Source organism: Dermacentor variabilis, unplaced genomic scaffold (assembly GCF_050947875.1).
Source record: "Dermacentor variabilis isolate Ectoservices unplaced genomic scaffold, ASM5094787v1 scaffold_15, whole genome shotgun sequence".
Classification (NCBI taxonomy): Eukaryota; Metazoa; Arthropoda; class Arachnida; order Ixodida; family Ixodidae; genus Dermacentor; species Dermacentor variabilis.
The window spans coordinates 936,035-957,435 of NW_027460313.1; the positions used below are offsets into that span (position 1 = coordinate 936,035).

At 47.6% G+C, this 21,401-nt stretch overlaps 1 protein-coding gene and 1 pseudogene across 19 annotated transcripts in view; one reads left to right on the top strand and one right to left on the bottom strand.

Annotated features, from left to right (window-relative positions):
* The first annotated feature begins 14,497 nt into the window (after nucleotides 1–14,497).
* On the top strand, nucleotides 14,498–14,677 carry LOC142568017 (U2 spliceosomal RNA; annotated as a pseudogene).
* Nucleotides 14,678–17,006: 2,329 nt separating this feature from the next.
* The window catches only part of LOC142567954 (bromodomain-containing protein 3-like), a 177,921-nt gene continuing 173,526 nt past the window's right edge, over nucleotides 17,007–21,401 (bottom strand). For all 19 annotated transcript variants that reach the window (XM_075678038.1, XM_075678037.1, XM_075678040.1 and 16 more), the window contains one exon: nucleotides 17,007–19,391. In XM_075678038.1, coding sequence (XP_075534153.1) covers nucleotides 19,326–19,391 — 66 coding nt within the window. In that variant the 3' untranslated portion in view covers nucleotides 17,007–19,325. The remainder of the gene's footprint in view (nucleotides 19,392–21,401) is intronic.

Genomic DNA, 21,401 nt, shown 5'->3' on the forward strand with positions numbered 1-21,401 from the left:
CATAGCCTGTACGCTGATGATATCACCCTTTGAGTAAAAGGTGGAAGTGATGGGCAGATTGAGGAAATACTCCAAACAGCCATACACACGGTTGAGAAATATGTCGTGGATAAAGGATTGAGATGCTCGCCGCAAAAATCAGAATTACTTCTATACCGACCGACACGCAGGGGCCGTAAGAGTTCTACGGATAAACCAAACATCAAGCTTTTTGTAAATGGCAACCAAATACCTATTGTCGACAGCATTAGAGTACTCGGACTCCACGTATCAGCGAACGGTCACAACGGGGAAACAATCAGAATACTAGAAAACAGCGCACAACAAACAATGAGACTAATTAGGAGAATAGCTAATCGCCATTATGGGATGAAAGAGAACAATCTGGTACGACTAGTCCAGGCTTTTGTCATCAGCCGCATAGTATATGTAACCCCTTACCTAAATCTCCAAGTAGCAGAAAAGACAAAAATCGAAGGCATCATTAGACGATCATTCAAACAAGCCATAGGTTTGCCGATAAACATACCGAATGACAGGCTCCTAGCCTTAGGGGTCTACAACACGCTCGAAGAACTCTCATAGAAGCCCATACGATAGCGCAATATGAAAGACTCTCACAAACACCTACTGGCAGACACATACTTAACAAGCTTAGAGTAACATACGCATCACAGTATGGCACTAAAGTAGACATTCCCTACGACATAAGGAAGCAGCTTATTATCCCACCGCTACCCAAAAACATGCATCCCGAACACCACAGGGAAAGGCGGGAGGAAAGGGCAGGGGCTATACAGAGGAGATTCCAACGCTCTCAGGACGACGTGGTGTACGTCGAGGCGGCAGAGTACACGACTAATCAGAATATGTGTATCGTTGCCATGAACTCGGAAGGTGAGCGTAAGGTCAGCGGATCTATTAAAACCAACAGAGCCGAGGTGGCTGAGGAATCGGCCATTGCTCTCGCAATGGCTTCCACACTGGCCATGATAATAGTCAGTGATTCGAAAACCGCCATTTTAAATTACGCAAAGGGGCGCATTTCACCGAAATCACAACGTATCCTGGCAAACTTCCGCGGTGAGCGGGTTGTCCATATCATCTGGGCGCCTGCGCACTCCTCCCTCCCCGGCAATGAGACGGCCGACACCGTGGCTCGAGGACTCACAAGCCGAGCCACCGGGACGCCGCGGCTGGGGCTGGGGCTGACAGGGGACCGGATGGTTGGCTACAGGGAGATAACTAATCATTACAGATTGGGGAGGGTGCGTTTTCCTTCCGCACACCCATCACTTAATAAGCAGCAGGCGGTGGCATGGCGCCTCCTTCAAATATATATCCAAATCCGGTGACTTATAATCATTATTACCCAGACCAATATTCGGCCAATTGTAAATTTTGTCAAGAAAGGGCGGACCTGGATCACATTATCTGGGCCTGCCCTCGGGCGCCCCGACAGGGCTAAAAAATTCAGGATAGGAAGCAGTGGGAGACCGTGTTGCTCAGCTCGGCCCCCGAAGACCAACTTTTGGCTGTCCAGCAGGCCGAGGACGCCGCTAGAGCTCAGGGCTTCTGGCCGCCATCTAGGCGGGGTTGCACCCCCCCCCCCCCACCAATCTGCCGGCTATATAAATAAAAGTTATTTCTCTCTTAGAGGAGCATCATAAATAACTTCGCGTGTTGAACTTGCAGACGTTATTTTTAAGCAACATTTATGAACAGACAGGGTGCATACACTCTAAGAACAGTTTACACCCTTTGGAGTGCCCCTTCTGCCACACAACGATAATCGTCATCTGCCTTGATGCGTTTCCTTTAACGCTGCGAGCCCGGTACTTTCCAGCAACGAACGACACGCGCGTTATCAGCATGATAGCATTGCTGACAGGAAATGCTATCATGCTGATAACACGCGTGCCGTTCGTTACTGGAAAGTACCAGGCTCGCAGCGTTAAAAAAAGGAAACGCATCAAGGCAGATGACGATTATCGTTGTATGGCAGAAGGGGCACTCCAAGGGGTGTAAACTGTTCTTAGAGTGTATATGCATTGCAAGACCAGTAGACCCCTTCAGCGCTACATAGCTTGCGATATCCAAGTCGCAAATTTTCATGACTCACGCGGTTTCAAAGAATAAACTGCGGTCCACGCATGACAACATAAATAATCCTAAACAACCTTCTGTAAGTACGGCTCAAGCCGCCAATACCCCAAGCACGCAGCAAGAAAACGAGCGCGCGCGGCGAGTCGGAGCGAGCGGCATCCTGGCCGTGACGTCACTCGCGAGAGGGCGCTACTCCAAATTCTCGCCGCCAATGGGAGTGTCCGCTCTTGTTGTATTCCTTTCTCTATGACGAAACTAACTTCTATTGGGCGAACCTGTGCCCACAAAAACAGGCTACACTTAATTTAACGCCCTAGCGGCGAACACAGTCGGCGATCGTCGAAACGTCGAAATCTGATCTGCCGGTCAAGCGCGTCGGCTTTTATACACGAGGCATGGAACCTTCCAGAGTAATCGCTGGTGCCACGTGTCTTTCAGAAAGTTCTACGCCATTTGCGTCACGCATACATGCAATCAGATTACACAATGTTCGGTGGCAACAGACGGCGGATAGAATTAGTATCGATAACATTCCAGAAACGTCCGATACATGCAGGCGCGTCCCGCGCTGAGCGGTAACATTTGTTAGGCGGTGAAAATCACTCAGCCGAAAAAGATAAACAATTCGAACTGTAAGTATCGAGGGTTACTACTCTCTTAAGCAAAATTACACCCTTTGGGTCGTATAACACACGATAATCGTCATCTGTCTTGTCCGCATTTCCTTTCTTTAAAGGGGTTGAGACACCAAATTTTGAGGCTATAAAAAGCATGTTGTAGGCTGCTTCCGTATGCAAGGACACCCAGAACGAGGTATTGGACGCTGCAAACATTTCAAAATAATTTTAATTGAGCTCCAAAGAGTCATTAAAAACTCCTTCTCGTAGTCGAGACCCATCGCTAGCGCGGCAGTTACTACGTCATAGAGGAGGAACGAAAATATTGACGTCATAGCACACCAGCACAAAAACGTGACGTATGATGAGTAGCGATGAAATGCCGATTACAGAGCCTGCTGAGCCGAGCAACCGAGCATAGCCTCCACTACGACCGAGCTACAGGCATATAGAAATCCTTTCTTAATGCAAAGAAGGGGTAAGGCGTGCAGACACGGACACAAGAGGAGAGAAGTGGACAACACGAACGCCGCACGCCGGCCCGCGAACGGCAAACAGCGTGCGGCGAGTTGCCCTGCGGACGGGCCTTTACACGTTTGAGTCTAACACTAGCCGGCCGACTCCGAAAGGGACCAGGGGCCGAATCTTATAACGGTTCGGTTGGGGAACCGTTCTTTTGGCCTCACCTGATTGGCTAAAATTTTGATTACGTCACAGGTCGTCAGAGGCAGCGGGGCGGTATCGCAATTTTCGAATACGTCACGCATCTGTCAATCATCTTCAAAGCGAACCGGTCATAGGAACCGGAGAAGGGGTAGTCCGCTTTGGGTTCCGTTCCTGTGGCTTGGCTGTTGGCTTGTGACCCTGGCCGCGCGCGGCGGTCGCGCACCCCCGGAGACGCGCGGGCATCGCGCGCGCGTGCGTTGGTTGCTTCGGAGGCTATTACTTGCCTTCGTCGTCTGCTTGGCGTTGCTCTTTCGGTGTCGACCACGGCTGGAAATGCGATACGCTTTCGAAGAACTGTGTTGGCCGGTTGAAGGGCTGGGTCAGCTTTGCCGTACGTGACTTCAGCTTCAAAGTCAATGCCAAGGAGATATTTGCATAGTGAGATCGAATTCCCAGTGCTATCGCCAGTGTGAATAGCTCGCAGATCGCCGTTCAGCAGTCAGGAGGGTTCAACCTAGGCTGGTTCAGCGCTTCCTTCGTTCGGCTGATAAAACTATACAGTCAGGACGGGAAGGTATTGTAGAGCTCTCTTATTTGGCTGCCCTTTTTTCTCTAGTTCGGGAGTGCTGTTTCTCAATTTCACGGCACAGCGCGCACCGTCAGCACCACACTCTTCGATTTGACTTCGCGCAGGCAATGCAGGGCCCGTATACCGTAATGTTCGATTTAAGTTCCACTGCTTCTATCACGCGACGCGCCGTGGGGCAGATCGCAGGGATAGCGGCAGCGCGACGGCGAGCGAGTCATGTCCGAGCCGATGACGAGGGGCGAAAAAAGAAGGAAAATTGATATAGTCGGCTAGTAAAGGTGTCCCTAAGAACCAGTTCACGGTTTTGTCGTGCTAGCTACTTGAGAAGTGCTGGTAGTGCGTTCCCATTGCAGACATCGTGCGAGCTCCTGGTAGCAGACGACATCGCCCTGCGCTCTGCCAACTCCGTGGCCAACTCATTTACGCTTACGATACCGCCTGTGGGCTGAGAATGAAAAAGAATGACATTAAAAATTGGAGGACGCTTAAGCTTCGCCTTCAAGAGTGGAACGCGACAGCGTTCCCGTCGACCCGCCAAGGGGTGTAAGACAATGGGCTACGGCGCAGCGACTACGCGCCCCGCATCGGACGCGGTGAGCGTCGAGCAACGCAGCGTTCGGCGCGACAACGAAATGTGCGCCTGAGCAAGCGACGCACGCCTGAGCCTTAGAAACAGCTCGTTTCTAAGGCAACACCGCGTTCACTAGAGGCGCTTTTGTACCGCTTTGAAGCATCGAACTCGTGGCTCAGTGGTAACGTCTCCGTCTCACACCCTGGAGACTCTGGTTCGATTCCCACCCAGCCCATCTTGGAAGTTGCTTTTTATTTATGAAGTGCCTGCCGTGATTTAACGCTCACGGCCAACGCCGCGGACGCCGACGACACCGGCTTTTCTGCGACACGAGCTCCTTAACGCTATCGCGTTAATAAATTACTTCTGCAATGCGTGAACGTCCGACACCACAAGTTTATGCTTCAAAACTTGGCGTATAATATTTAATTTTTATTTTACATTCATTTAATTAGGAAGCAGAAACATTCTGCAATTCCTCGATTAGCTCGTCATATAATGACGTACACTTCAGAGGTGGCACCCTCTCATCTATTGGTGACGTACTCCCCTTCTTCCACCACCGGCTTGGGAGTGGCACATCTAATGACGTAAGCGGCGAAGCGGACGGTTCGTATTCCGAACCGTTATAAGATTCGGCCCCAGGATATGCGGCGTTCGTGTTGTCTGCTTCTCTCCTCGCATAGTCGCGTAGTTCGGCAGCTCGGAGCAGACTCTCCTTCGCTTGGCCTTTCCACGTTACCGGCACGTTACCGGCACGGAAACTCGCCGCACGCCGTTTGCCGTTCGCGGGCCCCCGTGCGACGGCGGTTTTGCTCGCGAGCGGCGAGATTTCCTTGCCGTAGAGAGGACGGGCCCGGGACCCATTTGTGCGGCAGCCGTACGGCGAAGCGGCCAATCAGCGACCGAGGAGTGGTCACTCTGGCATCGACGGCAGCTTCACCGCCTCTGATCGTTCGGCGCCGCCGATATCGTCGCTAGGCATTTTCCGGTTCACTTCAAAGCTAAAGCTTACGGCGCTTCGGAATGAATCACCGACTCTCACAAGCCGCAATATTTTCTTACCGTTGATGTCGCTCTTCGCAATAATTATAATAATCGCGACATGCACTTCGAATCGCCAGTGGTTGACCTCTGCTGGCAGAGCACGCGTATGCGCGAGCAGACGACGCAGCATAGTTTTACGTCACTATTTTTTGTGGGCCACGTGACCAAGCCATGTTGCGTTTGCTCCTCTGTGACATCATAGCATCCCCCAGAGCCCAGAAACCGAAACCGAAATCGCTCAGTATAATAATGCTATTATTAAATTATTTATCGGATATATATGAATCCCGCTGTGTGTATCGTGCTCCCTGAAGCATGACGCAACGTTTGAATCAACAAACGCATGAACGAAAATTTTGATGTCTCCACCCCTTTAACGCTACGAGCCCGGTACCACTCAGTCATCAGCGGCACGTGCGTTATCAGCGTGACGTAGCATTCTTGACAGGAAAGTAGCGAGCGCAGCATTTTCAAGAAAGGAAACGCAAGCAGGGCATGCAGGTGGCGATTATTGTTGTGGTAACTGTTTTAAGAGTGTGCACTCTACACTCTTAGAAAAATTTACGCCCTTTGAGGCGTATCTTGTCCCACAACGATAATCGTCATCCGTGTTGCCCGCGTTTCCTTTCTTTAACGCTGCGAGCCCGGTACTTCCCAGTCACGAACGGCATGCGCGTTATCAGTGTGACGCAGCATTCTCGACAGGAAAGTAGCGAGCGCCGAGTTTTCAAGGAAACGCAAGCAAGGCAGATGACGATTATTGTTGTAAGACAAATATACACCCCAAAGGGTGCAACCGTTTTAAGTGTGTACACTCTTAGAAAAACTTACACCCTTTGAGTCGTATCTTGCCACACAACGATAAAGGGCATCTGTCTTGTCCGCATTTCCTTTCTCTAACGCTACGAGCCCGGTACTTCCCAGTAACGAACGGCATCATAGCATCCCCCGGAGCCCAGAAACCGAAACCGAAATCGCTCAGTATAATAATGCTATTATTAAATTATTTATCGGATATATATGAATCCCGCTGTGTGTATCGCGCTCCCTGAAGCATGACGCAACGTTTGAATCAACAAACGCATGAACGAAAATTTAAGAGTGTACACTCTTAGAAAAACTTACACCCTTTGAGTCGTATCTTGCCACACAACGATAAACGGCATCTGTCTTGTCCGTATTTCCTTTCTCTAACGCTACGAGCCCGGTACTTCCCAGTAACGAACGACATCATAGCATCCCCCGGAGCCCAGAAACCGAAACCGAAATCGCTCAGTATAATAATGCTATTATTAAATTATTTATCGCTACGCTACCCTTTGAGTCGTATCTTGCCACACAACGATAAACGGCATCTGTCTTGTCCGCATTTCCTTTCTCTAACGCTACGAGCCCGGTACTTCCCAGTAACGAACGGCATACGCGTTATCAGCATGACATAGCATTGCCGACAGGAAAGTATACCGGGCGCGGCGTTTGCAAGAAAGGAAACGCAAGCATGCAAGGCAGGTGATGATTATCGTTGTGGCAGATATACACCCCAAAGGGCATAAACTTTCTTCAGAGTGCACTCTTAAACAAATGTACACCCTCTGAGGTGCATATTTGCCACACAACTACACTCTTAGAAAAATCTACACCCTTTGGGCTGTATCTTGTCCCACAACAATAGTCATCTGTCTGGCCCGCGTTTCGTTTCTTTAACGCTGCGAGCTTGGTACTTCCCAGTCACGAACGGCATGCGCGTTATCAGTGTGACGCGGCTTCTCGACAGGAAAGTAGCGAGCGCCGAGCTTTCAAGAAAGGAAACGCAAGCAAGGCAGATGACGATTATTGTTGTGGGACAAATATACACCCCAAAGGGTGCAACCGTTTTAAAAGTGTATAATCGTCATCTGCCTTGCTTGCCTTTCCTTCCTTGAAAACGTTGCGCTCGCTACTGTTATTGGTTTAATATACGATTACTGGTTTAACAATACAGATATATTATTAATACATTATTTTTTGTGTGACAGCTGAAAACATGCGCAAAGTGTAGTGTGGCGTTGGACGTGAAACAGAAGTCTATTCATGTCGCCAATACTCGATGTGGCAATCTCATGGTACCACACACAATTGATGTGTACACACACACTATGACCATGTTGCAAAAACAGAGACCACTCAACAAAATATCAGGGGAGGGAGTACTCCTATATCATCATCAACTACTGTATTGAGCCAACCGTCTCATGCTTGAGTTGTTTGTGATACCGCACGAATTCCAACTATGGTTTTGGTGATGTGAATAGTCTACTCCTTCACATACAAAATAGTGCTACACTTGGAGTACATTTTAAACCTGCTGCACAAAACAAAATGTGATGGAATAATTACTTAATAAAAAGAAAATCAGACATCCACCCGTTCGTAGCAATTGCTACAAAGGAAACCCATACGGGTTCCTCGAAAGAAAAGCCTCAGGGTTGAAAAATTTGTCCTGGTCCGGGACTCGAACCTGGGACCACCGCCTTTCCGGGGCAGCCACTCTACCATCTGAGCTAACCAGGGACTAGCAGATGGCAGGGCGAAGTCGAATTTGTCGACAACATGAAGCACAGGCAAGTGTTTGACATAGTAGTTCTGCGGAAACCCGCAAGGTGGAGAGAAGTAATTATTAAAGGGAAAATCAGACATCCAACCATTTGAAGCAATTGCTACAAAGGCAATTGCTACAATTGCTACAAGTTGCGCCCATTCTTTTTGTTATATCCTAGTGGCTCTTTCACGCGACATGTGTGAAGATTTCCGCAACGTTTTGAGACTATTTTTGAAGAGGTCTGTGCATTAGAACGCTTGTTATTGTGACTTTTGTGGTTCCTCGCCTACGAGAGCTTGGTGGCTCTCCGACACCGTAGGCGTTGACACGCCTCGTGCGGCCGTCATGAACCTGGTTGAGGTAGTAGAAGGGGAACATCTTTCCCCGGAGGAGATGCTCAAGTGGCGACAAACGCACATATACGACGCCGCATATCAAGACTCTCTCCGCAAGGACGCCATCGCTGCCACGGCCAAGGCTGCTGTATGGAAACAGATGATCTCCAGGAATAACAAAGTGAGGCTTCCCAAGTTACCCGAAGGCTCACACAAGGCTATTTTTCGCATTTGCGGAGGCTTCGACGCCTCCCGTTTCAGCCACTTCCAACTCACGAAGATTCTCTCTACGGCAGCCGGCTTTCCAGCCACTGCGGAGCTGCGCCAAGACATCGCTACCATCAATCCCACCACCAACACAGTTACCCTCAGCACGGAAAGCTGCGATTGCTTGAAGAAATATCTCGCCATCAAGTCGCTCACGGCCGATGGCCAAGAGCGCGAAGTCACCTCCTACAGCGTTCCAAACTCCGAGACGTGCAAAGGCATTATCTACATCGACAGAGTATGCCTGGGAGAAGTTATCTATGAAAAAGACATTCTACCCATGCTTCGTGAGCGCAACCCACAAATGCACTTTTTAGAAGCCAGACGAATGGGAAAAACTTCTGACGCAGTCCTCGTGACTTTCTTGGGAACGATTCCTTTTTGGGTCAAATATGAAATGGCGATGCTCCGGTGCAAGCTTTTTCGACAAAGAATGGAGGCCTGCACATGCTGTTGGAAAGTTGGACATCGACCGGACGTGTGCCCTACGCATAATGAGGATACTTGCCATAAATGCGGAACTGTGAATCCTCCGACTGATCATGTGTGCATTCCCAAGTGTGTACTATGTCGTGGAAGTCATGAGACTGGATCCATTCAGTGTGCACTACGATATGAGCCCAAAACCTCACTCCCAAAGGCTGACAAGACTCCTCCTCAATCCAAGACCAAGTCTTCTCCTTCGCCCAAGAAGCAGGGACCTCTTCCTAAGAAAAAAACAAGACGAAGATTGGCCTGTGCTATCCGCTGCTCCATCTAACAAAAAATCAAGCTTTCCTCAGGTAAGCTGGGCATCGGTAGCTTCCCACAGCTCACCTAAACCTAAGCAACCTGATGCCCCAATCTATGCCCTCCTACAGCAGTTTCAGGAAGAAAATAGTCTTCTGCGTAAACAAATTCTTGACCTCCAAACCCCTTCTTCATGTACGACTACTACCACTCGATCTCAACCCTCTACTGATGAACAAACCACTGTAACTCCTCCCCCTGTCAGTGAGAATGGCGATCAAACTCTAACCATGGACACTTCTCCTCCCACTACCATAACCGCCACAAAGTGCAAATCTATTGATGATGGGAGAGATACTTGGGAGCAACATGATAAGCTAAGTCGTAAACTCACCGCACACATTAGAAACTCTAACAATCGCTTTGAGGCCCTTGAAAAACGCATGGATGCCGTAGAAGCCAAGCTTGAGTCCCTCACTACTAACGTTCATAGCCTCAGTGCCCATATAAATGCTAAATTTAACCAGGATGACGCGCGACTTACCCAAATTGATGAGCGATTCAATCAAATTATCGAAAGACTCGATCGACTGCATGGCCGCATCCCCTAAGCGCTCCACCCTAGTTGTGTGGCAGTGGAATTGTAGGGGATTTTCGAAAAAGAAGGCCAGTCTTCAACAATACATGGCCAATCTCCCACAACCGCCCGCAGTCATTGCTTTACAAGAAACGAATGGTTACGTTAAATTCCCCGGATACAACACATTCCAATGCAAAAGATATGAACGTCCCAATACAGCGATCCTAGCACAAAAACATTTGACTGTTACTTGCTCCCATTTCGAGAGTATCGACATTGATCACGACTTCGTAGAAATACTTCCTAAAAAGACTAGGTCGGCTCCTATTTACATCCTTAACGTTTACAGCAGTCCCAGCTGTAAACACCACCGTTTTACTGTTTTTGCTCGTGCTAAACAGGAAGCTCGGAGAAACCCGCTCTTCATTGTTGGGGATTTTAACTCTCCAAATCAACTATGGGGTCACACTACTTCCACACCTAAAGGACAAGCTTTATGGACCCACATTCAGGATTATCAACTCACCCTCCACAATGACTTCGACACACCCACTCGCTTAGGAAATAGTGTCTCCATAGATACATCACCAGATCTCACCCTCACCTCTCGGGAAATGGGAAACTAAATGGGAAAACCTTCAAATCAATTTTGGTAGCGATCACTACGTCATACCGATTTCTGTTACTTTCTCTCACAAGCCCTTTCACACTCTGCCTCCCAAACTTACGGATCGGGACAAATTTTGGAAAACTCGCGCAAATAACGCTCCCAATTCCATACTTGAGCTACAGCAATGGATTAGTCAACTCCAAACGGACGTTGACAATCATACTACAACTGTGCCACCTGCTGCTCCTTTTCAAACAGCTGATGCCAAACTATTACACATGTGGCAAGCGAAGGAATCACTATTAAAGCGGTGGAAAAGACGCCGCCATAACCGCAGGCTTCGCATCCGTGTAGCTAGACTTGACAAAGACATACAAGCATATGCAACCCAACTAGTTAATCAACAATGGGGCCAAGTATGTGAGAGCATGCATGGTAATCTCAGTAGTAAAAAGACTTGGCAACTGCTGAGACATTTGTTTGATCCCTCAACCTCGCACGCGCAACACAGTCACTACATTGCTCAATTATTGCACAAACACAAGGATAATATTTCCCATCTTTTTCAGGAGCTTGCACGATTACACCTCCCTCCTACCACAACTCATGAGAATTCAGATTATACAGGCGAGGTTAATGAACTTCTCGACGCCCCCATAATGGAGGTAGAAGTTTGACATGCCTTAGCTTCCCTTAAAACATCTGCTCCCAATATAGATAATGTAAATAATAAATTGCTCCGAAATCTGGACGACAAATCAATCTCTGCCTTCACAGAATACTATAATCATTGCTTCGATAACAGCTCTCTTCCGAGCTCATGGAAAACCGCTAATCTTTATTCCCAAACCCAATAAACCCTCTGACATAGCTAATCTTAGACCTATTTCCCTGACGTCATGCTTGGGCAAAACGCTCGAACCATTTCATGCTTAATCGCTTCAATAAATGCGCGCAAGACAATCACTTATTCCCGCCAGAGATGATTGGCTTTCGCCAGTCGCTTTCTTGCCAGGATGCCATGCTAAGGCTCAAGCATGACCTTCTCACTCCTACGTTTAGTAAAGACACCCAAGCTATCTTAGGACTCGACCTTCGCGGTGCATTCAACAACATAGATCATAGATCTATCTTACGTGAATTGAATGTTATTAACTGTGGTAGAAAAATGCATGACTACATCCGTGAATTTCTTACCAATCAGACAGCTGTCATAAGTCTCAATGATCAAACTTCACCCCCAATCATCCTAGGTAGCTTTGGCACTCCTCAGGGATCTGTGCTCGCGCCGTTTCTATTTAACCTAGCTATGAGGTCTATTGCTGGGAAGCTAGCACAAATACCGGATCTCGAATATTCTTTATATGCAGACATTACCCTATGGATTAAGGGTGGCTCGGATGGCTACATTCAAGATACCTTACAAGAGGCTGCAGATGCAGTGGCTACGAGAGCCGGGTTCATGAACCTTGAGTGCTCGCCCACCAAATCTGAGCTGTTACTTCTATCCGCAAATAAACGCGTTACACCGAACATTCAGATTAACATTAAGGGGAAGCAAATTCCCGTAGTAGACAAAATCCGTGTACTTGGCATGCCCATTCAATCTAACCGACTCAATACGTATACACTTCAAACGGTTACTGCCAGCGTAGGTCACACCACATGGCTAATAGGGAAGGGTGTACAATAAGCACGGAGGTCTCCACGAGGCAGAATTGCTAAGACTGATACAGGCGTTTTTTGTCAGTAAAATCACATTCTCCCTTCCCTATCTCCACTTAACCAGGGCCGAGCAAGATAAAGTTAATTCACTGATATGCAGACTCTACAAATTTGCCCTTGGAGTGCCAAGTAGAGCTTCTACTGAGAGACTTTTGGCTACAGGTACCTTGAATACTTTTAGTGAGCTTGCAGAAGCCCACCTGACCACTCAATACCAGCGCTTATCGAACACCCACACTGGTAGGCACATCCTAAACTCCCTAATTATTGCCCCAGCACCCATGACCAATGAGAAATTCAATATTCCCCACTCTATACATGAGCACTTTCATATCCCTCCTCTCCCTAAGAATATGCACCCTGTTCATCGCGAACATAGAAGGCAACAACGAGCTAAAGACCTGCAGAAAAAGTTATTTAACTACAAAGACGTGCTCTATGTCGATGCCGCAGAGTATCTGTGTGGACACAAATTCGCCATATCAGTCGTTGACTCCACTGGCAGTATTGTGACGGGAGCATCCATTATAGCCTCTTCGGAGGAGGAGGCGGTGGTGGCACTCGCCGCAACAATACCTAATTACTCTGTCATAGTAAGTGACTCCAAAACTGCCATACACAACTTCGGAGCGGGTAGGGTTTGCAGGACCAGCCCTAGCCATTCTATCTCACAATCCGCCAACCCAACTTCAGAGTTTAATCTGGACACCTGCTCACGCAGGCCTAATCGGCAATGAAGCGGCCCACCTAAGTGCTCGAGCTTTCACGAACCGAGCACAGGCTAGACTAGGGGACAGTTCAGATGCCAATAATCTCCCTCCAGCAATCACCTCCAAAGACAGATTACTTACAAACCACGACATTTGCGGGCATTACCACCTAGGTCGCCTAACCCTCCCTCCTTTAATGATTCGGTCATCACGCATACACGAGGTACTATGGCGTAAACTACAGACTCGCACTTTTCTATCTCCTGCCTTACGTCACAAAATTCACCAGGGAATATACCCTACTTCAGCGTGCAAGTTTTGTCCTGCTAGCAGAGCGGACCTTAACCACATTATGTGGCAATGCAAGAACCACTCCCCTCCCCCTAACCTTTGTAGTGTTTCAAGTAGTAGGGAGCTGTGGGAGGCTGCCATGCGCAGCTACAACCCCGAACTTCAGGAAGCTATCCTGAGCTGGGCTGAGGTGGTAGAGGAGGCCTACTGCGAGTAGGATAACCTCCCTCGCTTTCTTACCGCAACCCCTTCCCCTTTAAGATGGGATAAATAAAGTTGTCTCTCTCTCTTTCTCTTCCTCCTTTTCCTCGCTGGCAGTAGTGGAGATAGTGTCCTTGCACAAAGCTTCTATATCTGCACTATAGCCTTAGACCAGAAAGCAGATGCCGGCTGCTGCAAAGCTCGACCTGGCACAGCACACTTACGGAGTCTTGGGCTGGTCATTTCGAAGCACTCTAGACCGCTCTCACGAGCAGCATTGTCTTTGACTGGTTGAAAGGGAGCGCGTGCCTTGCATTTGGCTGGTACTTTTCAATCACTCTCCTTCCCCATAGAGTGCTCTCAGATGCTACGAGCACTGTCATCGGAGCAGCCATTAAGATTGAGAATACTTACTTTCACGGCATCACGATACAGCGTCACCGCTGTTGGCGACGGTTCACCGTAACGCAGGCAACTGCATGCTGGTGTCTCAACAAACCTTTGTCACAACGGCATATATGCTGTTTTCCCCGGCAGCACTGATGGCTTTGGCTAAAGCGCCTCCATACTACTAGCGCTGCCACCAGTTAAGCAAAAAATCATGAGCCATTCCACTCTGTGAAGGTGGATGACCAGCGAAGCTGTTTAGCGCACGACACAGGGGTGACAAAATTTTGAACATGGGTACGGACTCATTTATCGTGATTTTTATATACATTCGCGTGGACAACGGGACCGACGCCCCTAGGAGCCAGAGGAAACTATTATAGACACACGTGACATTTTGACGGGACCTGTACCACGAGAGAGTGGAAGGAAAGGAGATACGCAAACGCTTGGAACGTCAACAAAGAGAGGGCGGTGCGAATGTAGACATGGCCGACGCGGGTCAAAGTGTAGTATCTGTTGTTATCAGCTTAGTATCTGATAAAGGTTATATTTGGACCCAAGATATTAAACTTATTTTTACAAGCTGGTGGAGTGCTTCAAGCCTGCTTCATCTTTGCTGTGGGTCGGCCCGGTATCGCACTATCTTCGGGATCAACCTACAGTTCTTGGTCTACGGACACCGATCCGCTGGAAACTAACCATATACAGCTTCGCTGTAAAAACGCAGTGCCATGGTCCCCATTGCAGCCATGGTTAGGGTGTCCACTTTGGCTTCGGGAGGTGGTTCATTCGAAACCCGCCACCAGAGACCCAACCGGTTAAGACGGACCTTAAGACCTTGGCCTGGCACCCGGCTTGCCTTCTAGGGTGTGTATGGGAGAGGCCTCGTAAACCACGCTTTGGGCTCAATAGTTTAGAACAGTTTCAGCCTGAAAAGTGGTCCTCAATACTGCTGTCGCGTTATTCACAGATTCTTCTGTGGCGTTTCCACCTTTGCGTGGTCCTTCGTCCCCTCGCTTCATCGAGTGCCATGAATGAAAGGATTCCTTAATCCTGTGCTATCGTCGCTGCCCTGGCAGAGTTTCTGCAGTGGCCATCTGACAGGAATAAAGGAGTCTAGCAGCCACGAGCCACCAACTTCCCAATAGGTGGATGTCCTTCCAAGTGTCTGGAGCTCACATTGTTTCCGAGCACCAGGCCGGGAGTGCGCTTGTACCCATTTTACCAGTAGCACCCGGTGACAGCACTCGTCTGCCTTCCAAAGCAGTGGCAGATTATTTCACCAAAGCTATCGGAGGGACAAGGGGCACCCAGAGTCCCTCGCAAATATCTATAGGGCCTCCTTTCGAGTTGAGAACAATTACAAAAAACTGAGGCTCAGGTTGTGGTACCATCTCTATCCATTATAAAAAAACAGCGGGTTTCTGGTGGCACCAGGATTCGAACCCAATACCTCCTGCACAAGAGGCAGACGCTGCACCATTTCACCACCATCTTAAAGGGACTGACAACTGGCCAGAATGTGTTGCGAGACGGTGATGGAAATGAAATGACCACAACTTATAATGACAGAATCCAGCACACTGTTTGCGATTTAAGTAGGAATTATAAATTAGCAGAGATTCAAAAACAAGTACCCAAGAAGCGAGGCCTGGAGGTGAAATCTTGGTACTTCGGATGTAGTCTACGAGATTACCGTACGTAAATTGTGTTATCAAGTACAACATAATTATTGCTTAAAATTGCATGTATTATATTATTAGACACTTGCGCTTTACCCTGTGCTTCGGAAATCAAAAGCACATGCATGGCTATGGCGACACGCTGAACTGCGTATCACATGCAAAAGCGTTGTTTCGTTTTCAATCCGATTGGTTTCGTTTTGAATGGTTAAACACCAAAGCAGTTGGACAGGAAACGTAGGAAACACGTAGCTATTATTGCAGAAATACTTTAACACTTTGGAAAACATGAATCGCAGGAAAATCAACTTAATAAACAAAATACTTTCTCACAGTTATGGCCGCACTCGTCATCTGCTGCCCACTAATGCCTGCGTATAATTGCTATCGTGCTCACTTATCACAGTTTTCAGCATGCTTTCAGTGAACGACTACATTCTCACTGCAGATCAAAAAATTCTGATAAAACCTGTTCCACGGCATTTTCCATGTTACCACTTCATGATTAGACAACTCTGACTGGTAACCTTTCCATTGCATTAAAATATATAGGTACCATGAAAATTGGCTGTCAGTCCCTTTAAGCAAAAAGTCAATGAATGGGCTTTGGCAAGGCAAAATCAGATGCTTGCTGTAATCAAGTCGTTTCGCCTCTGCCATTTCCTCCTCCGAGAGTGAGTCATGCGATCGGCTTTTGCCTCAAAGTTTGAGGAAGTGGCCAAGGTGATATAACACAGCTGGGCTTTCCGCTTGTATCTGACGGCTGATGGCAGCTGAACTGATGACAGCTGAACATTCTTGTGACACGACAGAAGAGCAGACGATATGCCCACATGTAGTGGCGGACGACAAACAATGCTGCCTGTGTGCGATACCACCTAGCGGCTAAATAAAAAGAGTGAGACTATTCGATTGTTTTAACTTTCACACAACTTTTGCTCAGCAAATTATACGTTACGAGAGCAGGAGTTTTTTAACCCAAGACTTGTGTAAGTGCTGGAGACATTATGTTGTTAATGTATCACACCCAACCCAACTGATTGGCGGTGGAATCCTGCAGGGGGTGCACCTGCTCATCCATTCTCGCACATTTTGCGCAGCACACTACCGGCTCAGTGATGTAGGAGGCGAAGCAAGCTGCTTGTGCGATTGTGCCAACACCCACAACTTCGTAGGCTGGGCAGCCTTCTTGAGTGTAGCTTGGCAATACTTGGCCACGTATGCATTCTGTTTCTAAGAGGCACTTGCGAAACACTATGCAACAATGAAGGATGCCGTCAGGCCAGAAAACAGAATAACACAGTACACTTAAAAGTTGCCGCTGCTTTTGTATTTTAAAAACTTTCCACAATTCTTTCAGACATCCAGAGAGAGAAGAGCAGGAAACAGCAATTTGCCTCCATTGCCTCAATGCAGTGGACACTCGTATTTACAGGGGAATAAAAAAAAAGGACAAGCAAATAGAAACATATTTATATATATATGTTATGTATATATATATATAGACATCTATATATATATATATATATATCCTCTAGGTTGTTACAACCACAGCAAAATAAATAGGTCCTGAAAAGAAAGCATGCACACGTAGCTTATGTACAAATCTGTCAAATATGCACCGCTTAGAACCCTACAGCCCAGCTTGTCACACCTAGCCTACATACATTCCAGGCACAGCACCCCCCCCCCCCCCCTTCCCAAGTCTTCCTTGAATGGTACTACAAAGACTGCAAGCACGCATACCATAGTTAAATGTTGCGGCCACATTTGTTTGCTACTGCCTGATATGCTCTGAAAAGAGACAGCTTGACTTGTAGCCACAGGCTATCATCCAATTTCCTCCTGCTGCAGGCATGGCAATGCATGTGGATTAAGACCTTGTCAAAATGATGAGCAGTAAAAATCCAATGAGGGTATGTATACCACCACGGGTGCAACAAGACTTGGTGCCTGGAAAGCCTCTCGCACAAGAGAAATGTTGGGTGAGGAAAAAAACACCATGTGAAGGAAATCAACGTGCTGCGCGCACACACACACACACACACACACCACCCAGGCCTGGGCTTGATATCCTAACATGCACACACATCCACCCACACTTGCCTCTGGATACCAGCTCCAAAACACACCTTGACCTTCCCCAAACATAAAATCAAACTGAACCAAAGAGTAGTGAGAGTATTGTGGGAAGCAGATGAAACTAAAAACCAAAATGCTGCAGTGACAAGAGATCCCACCTATCAGGATCCAGAGACAAGGACAAAATACCACTGTCTGTGGAATCCACATTTTGTGGTGACAAAAAAAAAAAAAAAAAAAAAAAAAAAAAGCCCACGATTATCTTGGCAGGCTGTCAAACATGCCCTCTGGCTTCACCTATTTGAGTGAAGCCAGTAGTGCTTTGATCGGAGGTCACATGGCGAGCCACCCTTGTGTAGAGCAGGGCTGCAATTACTTACCACGCCGAGCTGGGATAGCTTGCTAAAGGTTTTTGAACAAAGATGAAACACAAATTGCTGCTGTCAACCACAATTTTGATACAGAGATGGCCACACGGATACAGGAGAAACTTCAAGTGCAGTCACGAGCACAACTTTAGAAAACAATGCACAATTGCAAAAAAAAAAAAAAAAAAAAGAAAGTTCACACATCGCCGGTTGTGTGCAATTTGAACTCTGACCATAGTTGCATCACTATGCAGCCATTGCAAAAATAGCCGATTGCACTAAACATCCAGTGGTGGAAATAACAAGTACAACTTATCAATCACTCCTGCCATGTGCCACTACAATTTTTATGCAGATGATCATGTAGCCACTAACCGGGAAAAATTTGAGTGCAATGACAAACATTAACAAGCACACTTAACAGCCAATAGCACTACAGTAACGGATGTGAAAATTAGTGCCCAATCTAAAATGTGAAAAAGAAAGTTACACAAGTGACCGTTGTAATGGCTTTCTTTTTGTGGCAGCAGAAATAAAAAATTATGGAGCTAAAGAGAGAGGCTACATGACCATGCAGCCACTGCAAACTCAAAACAACACAGTGCATGAATATCCAGTTAACTTTCCAGACACTCTCACTATGCAGCAAAAGATTTCAAAAAAAGAAAAAAGAACATCTGCAACACAAAAGTTTCTCAACAACCCGCCCGCCAGAAACAAATTCTCCAACACATCTTGTTGTTGCTTGCTACCCGAACAATGCGTGCACGCAGCCACCTTTTGGAGACAGTTTTGACAAGCTCCATAAGGATGCTTGTGCATGCCACACGAATATGACAAAGCACACCTCCATGGTATGCCAGGTTGAAACAAAGGGGGCTTGATAACAGCTTGGCCACACACACACGCGCACACAGACAGCGTTGATTGTCCCTATTTACACCATGAGGACTGTCCCATTGCATGAAAGGGTGGCGCTGTTTGCCACTGAGCTAAAGGTGGTTGGCAAAGAGAGGCACCCCCAGAACGGGGTGAAACTTGGCAAGTGTGTCTTGGCCTTGCACAGGATGCTAGGAAACATGGGTGCAGTCTTATATCACAAGTCACCACCACCACTCACGAGGCACAGTCATCGTCATCATGGGGTGGGCCAGTTATGCTCGGTGGTGCTTCCTGGCCAATCACAGCATCTCCTCGAAAGTTGCCATTATGTCACTTTGTCGGTTCATGTCAATCTGGCCAGCCATCTGCAAGGAGTACACAGGTCACCTTGAACACTTGTGCTTTGCAAAAGGTGCTACTGCAGCACACGAGTGAGCAGTGTAGAAATCTTATGTGGCAAGCACGAATTTTTGACAGTAAAGCTCTGTCCACACAATTAAAAAAAAGAAAGGCTCAGCTAGGTGAGAACACGCAGACCCAAGCAGCTTGTTGAGACAGTATGCTCAGCTTTCTATTAAAACTTGACCATAAAAGCTTTTCTCACGAGTGTCATAAAAATGAGCACGAGATGGATTTGCTGATGGCCTAAACACTCCAGTCTGTTCACTTGTAGTTTTTCATCGTAATGACTCATATTAGGCAACACTATAGCATACTCAAGTTTTTTCTGTGCAGAATGATCTACAAAACAATCTTTTGTTCCTGTACATGAAATATTTCGGAGCCTCAAGGCATGATACTCACTTTTATAGATTCAACAACACTTACTTCAAATATTGTAGTTAAACCTTAATATAACAAACTTCAATACAGCGAAATTGTTGATATAACAAAGTATTTAACCCTTCGTAACCTGTTGTCTATAGAACACCATGTAATTAGAACCCCAATATAACAAAGTGTGTTTGTATGCGATTGAAATATAACGAAATTTCACTTCAGCAGCAAAGGAATGCGGAGACAAATGGAAGCTTCCACGAAAACACAGATGGTCAAATGATTGAATTACAAGAGGCTGCTTGCGAACGCACCTCTCAAATTACAGGCGGCATGACAAGAGCAACTGCTGAAGTGATGCCGCATCATGTTTCCTTGTAAAGTCCAAGTGCGACAAGACCTTATTTTACCCCTCGCACTTTGTGCTATAGGTGCGAGTGAAAGTGTGTGAGGGTCAGAAAGAAAGATGGTGGCTTCATGCACAGGTGCCGCCTCCCTGCGCGAGCAAAGGAAAAGAGGGGGAGAGGAGCGAGCTTACGTGCGCAAGTCGTGTTTTCTGGCGCGCATCTCTGCCGTGGCTGTGAGCACGGCTGAGCGCATACGGAGCCGTGCACCCTGCTTTAGAGGTAATCTGCTGTGTGTGCAAAGAGTGCGCATGCCGAGACGGCGTGACATCATGTAAGCTGTCTTCCCAAGTGTTTCCCACGAGCTGCATACGATCACGTTGCAAGCGCCACCGGTGTCGGATTCAGCGGCCAAGCGAGCTATGCCTGCTGGCTCCTAGCCATCGGTAGCTGTCAAGGAAGCAGACACTATGTACGCAGCCTTGTGGAAATGTGTCTATGGTGTATGCATTGACATGCTTATATTGCCATCGTTAGGTTAAAAGGAGATAGCTGCGCAAACATGTTTGCTTTCACTTTCTTTGCGAAGTTAAGCAGTATTCCAGGTGTCCATGCAGGGGCGCTGGCAGGTTCTTGGCGGAGCTACGCGCCGCTCACTCATACTATTTGTCCCGAATCGTCGTATGTGGCAAGTCAGACACGACGCGCCGTACGACAGATCACACCTAAAATCGTATCACGTGTCTCGCGCTAAATAATGCCCCAGCTGCACTAGCGGCAAAATGCGCGCCACGCGAGGCATCGGTCGTGGGTCAATTTTTCACGGCTCGCCATGAGCGGAGGACACCAATAAGTGGCTCCTACAGTGACATACACGCAGAAAACTGGTGTCATGCGGACCTGCCCGACCACACTATTCGTACTCGCGTCTGGTTCCGCTGGGCCGCTAGTTTCGTACTGTCGTCTGCTGGAGTCAACTTTCGCTCGCGCTTGTTTTCGTTGGCTTGGTTTGGTCTCGTTTGCGCTTGTTTCTTTACAATGACAAGTATAAACTGAGGCGTCCCGATGAAAAGGTAATTGGAGACAGTGCGCCACATCCAATTCTCTATGACAAGACAGACCCCGAATACAAGGACACGAAGGCGACACCCAGTACCTCATTCTCGTCTTTTGAACGCGGTGACGCCACAACAGAAGGGAGCACACCAACATGATGATGATCAGCGGCAACGGCTTCGTCATCTTGATAAGACA